Source organism: Pristiophorus japonicus, chromosome 12 (genome assembly GCF_044704955.1).
Source record: "Pristiophorus japonicus isolate sPriJap1 chromosome 12, sPriJap1.hap1, whole genome shotgun sequence".
NCBI classification, from domain to species: domain Eukaryota; kingdom Metazoa; phylum Chordata; class Chondrichthyes; family Pristiophoridae; genus Pristiophorus; species Pristiophorus japonicus.
The window spans coordinates 174,604,004-174,614,721 of NC_091988.1; the positions used below are offsets into that span (position 1 = coordinate 174,604,004).

Sequence of the window (10,718 nt, forward strand, 5' to 3'; positions counted from 1 at the left end):
CCCGCCCTCTCCCCGTAACCCTTAATTCCCTTATTGCTTAAAAATCTATCTATCTTTGACTTGAAAACATTCAATGAGCCAGCCTCAACTGCTTCCTTGGGCAAAGAATTCCACAAATTCATAACCCTCTGGGAGAAGAAATTCTTTCTCAACTCGGTTTTAAATTGGCTCCTCCGTATTTTGAGGCTGTGCCCCCTAGTTCTAGACTCCCCCACAAATGGAAACAACCTCTCTGCCTCTATCTTGTCTATCCCTTTCATAATTTTAAATGTTTCTATAAGATCACCCCTCATCCTTCTGAACTCCAAGGAGTAAAGACCCAGTCTACTCAATCTATCATCATAAGGTAATCCCTTCATTTCTCGAATCAGCCTAGTGAATCGTCTCTGTACCCCTTCCAAAGCTAGTATATCCTTCCTTAAGTAAGGTGACCAAAACTGCACGCAGTACTCCAGGTGCGGCCTTACCAATATCTTATACAGTTGCAGCAACACCTCCCTGCTTTTGTACTCCATCCCTTTCGCAATGAAGGCCAACATTCCATTTGCCTTCCTGATTACCTGCTGCACCTGCAAACTAACCTTTTGGGATTCATGCACAAGGACTTTTAGTGTCCCCCTCCCCTTTTATAGGGTGCACTGGAAAAATTTGATTTTAGCGCCCCAAAAAAAAAAAATAAATAAAAAGGAAAAAAAAAAGGGGCCTTGAAAATGTCTGCTGTGTCACCCAGGCGGGTGGCATGGTTTTAATGTTTATGTTTATTTTCAGGTAAACTCAAAAGAGTTTCATGCACAAGGACCCCCAGGTCCCTCTGCACCACAGCATGTTGTAATTTATCCCCATTCAAATAATATTCCCTTTTACTGTTTTTTTTTCCCAAGGTGGATGACCTCACACTTTCTGACATTGTATTCCATCTGCCAAACCTTAGCCCATTCGCTTAACCTATCCAAATCTCCTTGCAGCCTCTCTGAGTCCTCTACACAACCCGCTTTCCCACTAATCTTAGTGTCATCTGCAAATTTTGTTGCACTACACTCTGTCCCCTCTTCTAGGTCATCTATGTATATTGTAAACAGTTGTGGTCCCAGTACTGATCCCTGTGGCACACCACTAACCACTGATTTCTAACCAGAAAAGGACCCATTTATCCCGACTCTCTGCTTTCTGTTCCCCAGCCAATTCTCTATCCATGCTAATACATTTCCTCTGACTCCGCGTACCTTTATCTTCTGCAGTAACCTTTTGTGTGGCACCTTATCGAATGCCTTTTGGAAATCTAAATACCCCACATCCATCGGTACACCTCTATCCACCATGCTCGTTATATCCTCAAAGAATTCCAGTAAGTTAGTTAAACATGATTTCCCTTTCATGAATCCATGCTGCGTCTGCTTGATTGCACTATTCCTATCCAGATGTCCCGCTATTTCTTCCTTAATGATAGTTTCAAGCATTTTCCCCACTACAGATGTTAAACTAACCGGCCTATAGTTACCTGCCTTTTGCCTGCCCCCTTTTTTAAACAGAGGCGTTACATTAGCTGCTCTCCAATCCGCTGGTACCTCCCCAGAGTCCAGAGAATTTTGGTAGATTATAACAATTGCACCTGCTATAACTTCCGCCATTTCTTTTAATACCCTGGGATGCATTTCATCAGGACCAGGGGACTTGTCTACCTTCAGTCCCATTAGTCTGTCCAGCACTACCTCCCTAGTGATAGTGATCATCTCAAGGTCCTCCCTTCCCAAGGAAGATTGGTCCATGGTGGATCAAAGCAATTACAAGCCTCAGATAGAAGAGGCAGATGCTGAAGTAACACGGGGTGCACACATTTTTGATGAAATGTCCACCTATAATGATAAATGTAAAATTGAATGGCTTACCCGTAACCATGGAACCGCACTGGCGCTAGCCAATCCATCATGAGTAGAAAGATGTTTGAGAGACTGTGGTGCAACAAGGCATTCAGACCAGCCCTGAGCCCCATCCACACGAAACTGAGAACATACACCAAAGAGCTTATCACTGTCCTGGGCAGCACCATGGTCAAGGTCACCTACGAGTAGAAAGATGTTTGAGAGACTGTGGTGCAACAAGGCATTCAGACCAGCCCTGAGCCCCATCCACACGAAACTGAGAACGTACACCAAAGAGCTTATCACTGTCCTGGGCAGCACCATGGTCAAGGTCACCTACGAGGGCACGGTGCACGAACTGCCACTCTGGATTGTCCCGGGCAATGGCCCCACACTGCTTGGAAGGAGCTGGCTGGGCAAAATCTGCTGAAACTGGGATGACATCCGAGCACTATCACATGTCGATGAGGCCTCATGTACCCAGGTTCTTAACAAATTTCCTTCCCTTTTTGAGCCAGGCATTGGAAACTTTTCCGGGGCGAAGGTACAGATCCACTTGGTCCCAGAGGCACGACCCATTCACCACAAGGCGCAAGCGGTACTGCACATGATGAGGGAGAGAGTGGAAATCGAGCTGGACAGGCTGCAACGCGAGGGCATCATCTCCTCATTGGAATTCAGCGAATGGGCCAGCCCGATTGTTCCAGTGCTCAAAAGTGATGGCACGGTCAAAATTTGCAGCGATTATAAAGTAACTATTAATCATTTCTCGCTACAGGACCAATACCCGCTACTTAAGGCAGATGACCTATTTGCGACGCTGGCAGGAGGCAAGACGTTCACCAACTCGGCCTACATGACTTCGGCCTACATGACGCAGGAGCTGGAGGAGTCTTCGAAGGGCCTCACCTGCATCAACACGCACAAGGGACTGTTCATCTACAACGGATGCCCGTTTGGAATTTGGTCGGCTGCAGGGATCTTCCAGAGAAACATGGAGAGCCTACTCAAGTCGGTACCACACATGGTGGTCTTTCAGGACGACATATTGGTCACGGGTCGGAACACCGATGAGCACCTACAAAACCTGGAGGAGGTCCTCCAGCGACTGGATCATGTAGAGCTGCGGCTGAAGAGGTTGAAATGCGTCTTCATGGCAACAGAAGTGGAGTTTTTGGGGAGAAAGATCGCGGCGGACGGAATTCGGCCCACAGACGCCAAGACAGAGGCTATCAGGAACGGGCCTGTCCACAGAACGTCATGGAGCTGTGGTCGTTCCTGGGATTCCTCAACTATTTTGGTAACTCCCTACCGGGGTTAAGCATCCTTTTAGAGCCCCTACATGTGTTATTGCGCAAAGGTGAGAACTGGGTATGGGGAAAAAAACAAGTAATTGCTTTTGAGAAAGCCAGAAACATTTTATGCTCCAACAAGCTGCTTGTATTGTATAACCCATATAAAAGACTTGTGCTAGCATGTGACGCGTCGTCGTACGGAGTCAGGTGTGTATTACAACAAGCTAACATTGCGAGGAAGTTGCAACCGATCACAAGCCCCTCGCATCCCTGTTCGCTGAAAACAAGGGGATAAATACTAATGCCTCAGCCCGCATACAAAGGTGGGCACTCGCGCTATCAGCGTATAATTATACCATCCGCCACAGGCCAGGCACCGAGAACTGTGCAGATGCTCTCAGTCGGCTACCATTGCCCACCACGGGGGTGGAAATGGCGCAGCCTGCAAACTTGTTGATGGTGGCACAGCCCGCAGACTTGTTGATGGTCATGGAAGATTTTGAAAATTATAAATCACCTGTCACGGCCCACCAGATTAGGACTTGGACCAGCCAAGATCCTCTGCTGTCCCTAGTAAAATACTGTGTACTACATGGGAGCTGGGCCAGCATCCCCGTTGAAATGCAAGAGCCAATCAAGCCGTTCTAACGGTGAAAGGATGAGCTGTCCATTCAGGCAGACTGCCTGTTGTGGGGTAACCGCGTCGTGCTACCAAAAAAGGGCAGGGAGACGTTCATCTCGGATCGCAAAAGCACACACCCGGGTATAGTAATGATGAAAGCGATAGCCAGATCCCACATGTGGTGGCCCGGTATCAACTCTGACAGAGTCCTGTGTACGGCAATGCAGCATATGTGCTCAGATGAGCAACGCGCCCAGAGAGGCACCACTAAGTTTATTAATGATTATTGATTCTGTGTATGTATAAATGTTACAAGTATACGTTATACGGAAAGGCCTGTTTGTGTTCAAACAAAATGAAAGCTCACAGTTTGCCAGCAAGGGCTGAGTTTTGTAAGAAACAAAATGGAAGCCCACAGAGCTGTCACATGGGACTTGTGCATTGGAAAGACATTTAATTTAATCAAGAGATGGCTGAGCCAGACCAGACAGCCACATGTGTAAGGAGAACCAATAAGGAACTGCCCTGGAACCAAGACCCAATCCTGAGGCTCTCTGAGGGACAATGGCTTTTGAGAGGTATAAAGAACTCAGCCAAAGACTCTTCTCTCTCTCCTGAACCAGCCAGCCAAAGGGAAGTAACGTATGTCACTCTTTATTATAATCTCATTGTATCTGTTGTAACATGTGTGTGTGTTTTTTTTTAATAAACTGTTCCAATTGTTTTAAAAGAATTGTCTCACTGTCAAATTTAATGCCAGAGATTTAAAAATCTTACAGTCGGAACCTGCGTCCTTTAACTCTAACGTTGCTGAGATGCCTTAAACTTAATCGACAGTATTAATTATTATTTAAACGCTTTGATTGAAAATTGGGGCAAAAGAAATGACTGGAAGCAGACAGACTGCAAACATTCGGCATTTCTACCATTTTAGTTTAGAAGGAGAATTATTCAATTATATCGCTGCTTGTGTGCTGTGAGCAACTTGGACACCATCTCCTTTTTGGTTAGGTTGGTGGATGGGGGCACGACTGAGCACTGAGGGGTCCGGTCAGCTTTGCCCAGACTCTGTGAGTCTCTCCAGCTGCTGTCAGTCACACAGTGACCCAGCCTGGACTGGGGGAGAGCTGCCCTGGCTCATTGTTGGACACTTTGGGACATTAGCTCCGGCCACACGAAGGTCTCCGAGCACAGCTCAAGGACACTGTGCCCCCTCCCATTACAGTCTTGTCATTGCCGAGCTCAGCAGCGGTCCTGATTCCTCCCGCTGGGGGACCTCCGTCGATTCCAATAAACCACCTCCCTCCCCTCTAGCGCCGAATGGCACAGCCCATGGATGGGACCTTTCCTGGGGATTGTACACGAGAGGGTTGGTGTCAAGTTTAGTTCCTAAACACGATCTTATTAAATATTTTCTCTGAACGTAGATGTTATAACCATGCATCCATTGGATACAAACCGTATTAGCATATAACGTTAATGTTAACAATGAATAGCATGTGGGGTGACTAATTGTGGATTACAATATCTGTTGTGTTTCCATAATAGTACCTAGGCAATTAGCTTAAGGCATGCGCTTGTCAAGAGGAAGATATCTAAGAATCAGGCGGACCGGAGGAGGACCTGCTGACCTTCACACTTTGACCAATCTCGAGGAGCGTGCCGCAGCCTTAGTGGGCACGCATAATCATTCTGCCACCCATGGTGGTGCAGATCCCGTTGTTGCACCATGTGAGTAATGTGTAAACCAGTGGTAATTTAAAGTAATTTAATGCCATTTGATTATAATATATGAATGATGCATGCAGTTTCTGTACTCTTCTGTTAATTATATGTAACTCATTCTCATTTATTGCAGTAGTGTTGCTCCTCGTATAATTGCCTGCGCAGCGCAAGCATTCTCATGTCTCCCCTTCTCTTCTACTAACCTCAATTATGTTTTCCAGCTCCCCAGTCGGAACGGGAGTCCCCTGGAGAATCACCCCAATTACTGCAGGTCGTGCTGACCACAGGGGAAGATCAAAATACGACCAACGAGGAGGATGATGAGCCTGAAGGGTCATCTGTAGTACCTGTGGCCATGTCATCCTCAACGGATGAAGTATCGAGGCCAAGCCATCCAGTGCCCATGCCGACCCCACAGTGGTTGGGTCAGCGGGGTAGGCATGCACAGCGACAGTCAGATGTGAACGAGGACATGGTGTCTCTGTCGAGGGCAAGCGTCGACATTGGTCGAGAGCTACTCCAAACAATTGGTGGATTGACTGGCAACATTGTCACGCTATCTGGTTGAATCTCGGAGGGCACGGGGCAGATTGTTGTGGCAACGTGGCGAATGGCCGACTCTGTTGATGCCATGCGGCAGGCAATAGTTTTGGGATACAGCACTGCACCCCAAGGTTCAACAGATGCAGGTCAGGAGGAAGCAGTTGCTTCTGACTCGGAAGAAGTTTCTTCGGATTTGTCTTCTCCTCAGCCCCCTGAAGTCAATCTTCCAATGTCACTGCCCTCCCCCCACTCACAGCAGCAGCCCTCGAGGTGCTCTATCGAAGACAACTTGGTCCTGTTACTAGGAGCGTAAGTGGGAAAGGGCGGGGGAGTTCAGATGAGGGGTAAGGGTAGAGGAGGGAGGTAGGTAGGAGGGGCGTGGGGCCTAATCTATTTTTGTTATTAAAAATTCGTTGAATGTTGTGGATTGTGGGAGGGTGTTATCGTTAATTAAAAATTATAGTTGTTGGAAATATGTTGTTGACTGTTGTAGGTGGGGTTGGGGGGTGGAGATGGGTGTTACATAGTTTGTTACAGTTTTTTAACATTTATTTTTACAACACTTGCTAAATTATTGAAATTTTTTATTGAACTTTATAATTGTTGTGCAGTGTCTTCTAATAACATAATGTTAAACATCAATACAAGGGTTCCAAACAATGGCCAGGCCAGGCAAGGATGAAACGTAACGCAACTGTAACTATCACCAATGTGACTCCATGCAAAGCGTTCATTTATGAGCAACTGACGCAACAGTTTTGCAGCTGCGTAACTACCACGGGGCTTTTCCAGTGGTGTTGGGGGTGGGGGTGGGGGTATGGGTTCATCGCCAGGCTGGTTGTCCTCGCCGAGGTCCTCGTCCTCCTGCTCCTCCTCCTCCTCCTTATCTTCTGCCTCTCTTCTGACCCGAGCAGTTCCATCTGGCATTGGTGGTCCTCTCCTGATAGCTAGATTATGCAACATGCAGCACACCACAATGAACTCAGCGACCTGCTCAGGGTGGTATTGTAGGTTGCCTCCTGAGTGGTCCAGGCATCTGAAGCGCTGCTTCAGAACTCCAATTGTCTTTTCGACAATATTGCGTGTGGCCATATGGCTTTCATTGTAGCACTTCTCGGCTTCTAACTGGAGCTTACGCAGGGGGGTCATGAGATCGCTGGCGAGGCCATATCCTTTATCCCCCAACTGTGACTTTGTGGCTGACTCTTAAACAGGTCAGAGACAGTGCTCTCACGCAAGATGTGCGCATCATGGATGCTCCCTGGAAAATTTACATTTACTGCCATGATTATTTGCTTGTGGTCGACAATGAGCTGCACATTCAGGGAGTGAAATCCCTTTCAGTTACAGTAAACCTCTGCATCCTGTAAAGGTGCTCACAGGGCGATGTGCGTACAGTCTATTGCTCCCTGCACCTTGGGGAAGTTTGCTATTCTCAAGAACCCCAAAGCCCTCTAACTCTGGCCTCCCTGGTCATAGAGAAGTTTATAAAATCCATCCTGTGTGCGTAAAGGGCTTCAGTCACCTATCGAATGCAGCAATGTGTGGTGTGCTGAGAGATGCAGCAAATGTTGCCAGCTAAGGCCTGAAAGGAGCCTGATGCTTAGAAGGAAAGTGCCACAGTAAGCTTAACCTCAACGGGCAGTGCTGTCCTGATGATGCTGATAGGCTGCAGATCTCCCTTGATGAGCTGGCATATCTCACTGATGACCTCCTTCGGAAGCGCAGCCTTCTAACGCAAGTGTTATCGGACAAGTTCAGGAATGATCGCTTATCCCTGTAAATGCGTTGGGTGTAACATCTTCTCCTCCTCAGCAGTCTGTTACTTCTTTGATTGGGCACATAATGCTCTTCAATGAACCTTGTCCCATCTCTATTTTACAGCTTATGAGTAGTCATCAATACTGGTTGAGAAATTACAGGCCCCATCATTATAAATCACTATAAATGCCCTAATCTGTCGTCTTAAATTGTCCTCAATACAATATAAACTGGAAATTAACCACAAAGTGATTAGATGATTGGCAAGATTCAAAAATGCCCTAAAATCACTCAAGAATTACTTCAATGCTCTCATCCACTTCAAGCAGCCTCTGAAACTTCCTTTGATTGACCATACTGCCGGATTAAGGTCAGGTGAGTGCAGCTTTTCTTGAGCGTCTTTTTGGGCAAGCGATCATTTGGTGCAAAATGGGCGAAATGCCGAAAGTAGCATCGTCGATAATTTGGGCGACAATCGGGCGGCAGTTTTGATTATAAACAGTATTCTGGGCCTTGCATGAGTGGCGATATCATTTTTTTTTTAAATAGGCCAGCCGATTCAACTCATTCCTGTATGCCGAAAGTTGCACCGGCGATAAATGGGCGATAATCGGGCGCTAGTTTCCATTTATCATCAAATATGTCCGATAAACTGAATCTCAGCGCTTATATGGGCGCTAAATGGGTGATTATGTGCCAAAAGTCTAGCCCTATATATCAGTAACAAGCCTTTCCAGACCAGGAAATGGCATAGGTTGGATACTTGGTAAAAAGGTTTTGCATGTTTGTTATTTGTACAAAAATTATAAACACGATTACAAAGAATGTGATTATAATTTTGCTATAGGAAATGTTTCCCTTGTGTGTCTCCTGTCCTAGTACTATAGATCTTGTGTCACACAAATGTATTCTTTTTTGCTCAGTAGCACAAGCATAATTTTATCAATCTAGTGTTGCAGCACTGCTTGGCAAAGGTGGTCCCATGTACCATGCTGGTAGTGGCGCATGCCACCTGCAGTATATCTGTAGCTTGTTCATAATGGGGGGGGGGTTTAAACTTTCAGTGTTAAAAGCCTCAGGCAGCCACCTGCACGTTTTTCCATTGAAATTGATCAAAAAGAACAATTGTTAGAAATATCAGTCACTGGAAATTTCACCAGCAGTTGAAGTCCTCTGAGCATAGTTTTGTACATATGTTTAACACACAGGCGTTGTCTCACTGAACAACAGTGCAAGCAAGCTATTCTTTTATGTCATTGTTCAAAAATCACCATTTGGTACAGTGTAACCAGACATCAATCTCACCCGCAAAATTTGTATCCCAACTACACCAGAGAGAAAGCACTGTGCCTTATACCATATAACTTACTCCCTCTGCATGTAAAAATTCTAGTTTAATAACAAAAACAACTTATATTTATATAGTGCCTTAACTGGGAGCTAGTGTAGGTCAGCAAGCACAAGGAAGATGGATGAGTGGGACTTGGTGTGAGTTAGCACATGGGCGGCAGAGTTTTGTATGACCTCAGGTTTATGGAGGATAGAACTAGGGCGGCCGGCCAGGAGTGCTATATAATAAGCATTTAATGTAATAAAACTTCCTAAGGCGCAGGAGTGTTATCAAAAAAACAAAATTAGACTGAGCCACATAAGATATTAGGACAGATGACCAATAGCTTAGTCAATGAGTTGGTTTTAAGGGGTATCTTAAAGGAGACAAGAGAAGTGGAAAGATGGAAAGATTTAGGAAGGGAATTCCGGAGCTTAAGACCTAGGCAACTGAAGGCACAACCGCCAATGGTGGAGAATGTAAAATCAGAGATGTTCAAAAGGCCAGAATAGGCAGAGTGCAGAGGTCTACGGGAATTTTAGGGCTGAAGGAGATTACAGAGATAAGGAGGGCGAAGCCATGGAGGGATTTGAAAACAAGGATGAGAATTTTAAAATCAAGGTGTTGCTTAACTGGGAATCGGTGTAAGTCAGCAAGCACAGGAAAAACGGGTGAATGGGACTCAATGTGAATTAGCATATGGGCGGCAGAGTTTTGGATGACCTCAGAAGTAGGGAGGCCAGCCAGGAGTGCTATATTATGAGAATTTGGGGCCATGGGTATACTACTATGAGGAACTGGGTTAAGACTATCTAATCTCATTTCAACTGAGAGAAGAGTTTTATCGCGTATGTCTGAATGGTGTATGTATGGTGAAAGGAGAGTGCATCCTAGTCCTCTCTCATGTGTGTGTGTCTGTGTACCCTATATTACCACTTATCTGCATGAGTCACTGCATCCAAGATTCACCATTAGAATTAAGTAATCCTTTTTCACAATGCTTGTGACAATTTTTTCTATGTCTATAATTGTTTTACAGAGAAGAAGAGTGGAAGAAATCATGAACGATGAAGCAGGACTGACCATAAATCGAAGCATGTAATAGGCAATGTGTCATAACATTTGTACCAATTGATGGAGCCATCACTTTTAGGAGCATCATTTGTAACATTGTTACCCTTAATAAACCTCAGTACATCTTGATGACAACCTAATGCAACATTTCTATATAAGGAACAATGCAGTGCACAAATACATTAATAAAATGTAATTAAGTATCAACAGAGTTCAAAATCAGTAGAAACTCAGTATTATGAATTTTTAATTGGATTTAGATTTAATGTTAAAAAAATTCACCTTTGTACATTATCTAATGTGCCTAATACAATTAAAAATTAATAAGACTTTGAAAATCTGGTGAAATCATCTTTGTGAGTTAACAGTTAATTTGCTTACAGTTTCATTCCATCTCTTTCTATTCTCAATCTAGAATAAAGTTTGCATAAGATTTATTTCATAATACTCATGCTTTAGGTCCCAATTCAAAGAATTCAAAAAGTTGGAAAACTTGTTGTAATTTTTAA

The 10,718-nt window shown here is 44.9% G+C and overlaps 1 protein-coding gene across 2 annotated transcripts in view; it reads left to right on the plus strand.

The window, feature by feature from the left end:
* LOC139277061 (protein LKAAEAR1-like) overlaps positions 1 to 10,508 on the plus strand; it is a 44,318-nt gene extending 33,810 nt beyond the window's left edge. The window contains exons 5-6 of one of the 2 annotated variants that reach the window (XR_011596029.1): positions 5,325 to 5,507; positions 5,723 to 6,351. Coding sequence is in view for 1 of the 2 variants with exons in the window: in XM_070895074.1 (XP_070751175.1) it covers positions 10,175 to 10,237 (63 nt within the window). In the remaining variant the exon portion in view is untranslated. Of the gene's footprint in view, positions 1 to 5,324; positions 5,508 to 5,722; positions 6,352 to 10,174 lie in introns of those variants that run through there. The other variant, XM_070895074.1, reaches the window with a different exon arrangement.
* Positions 10,509 to 10,718: the final 210 nt, after the last annotated feature.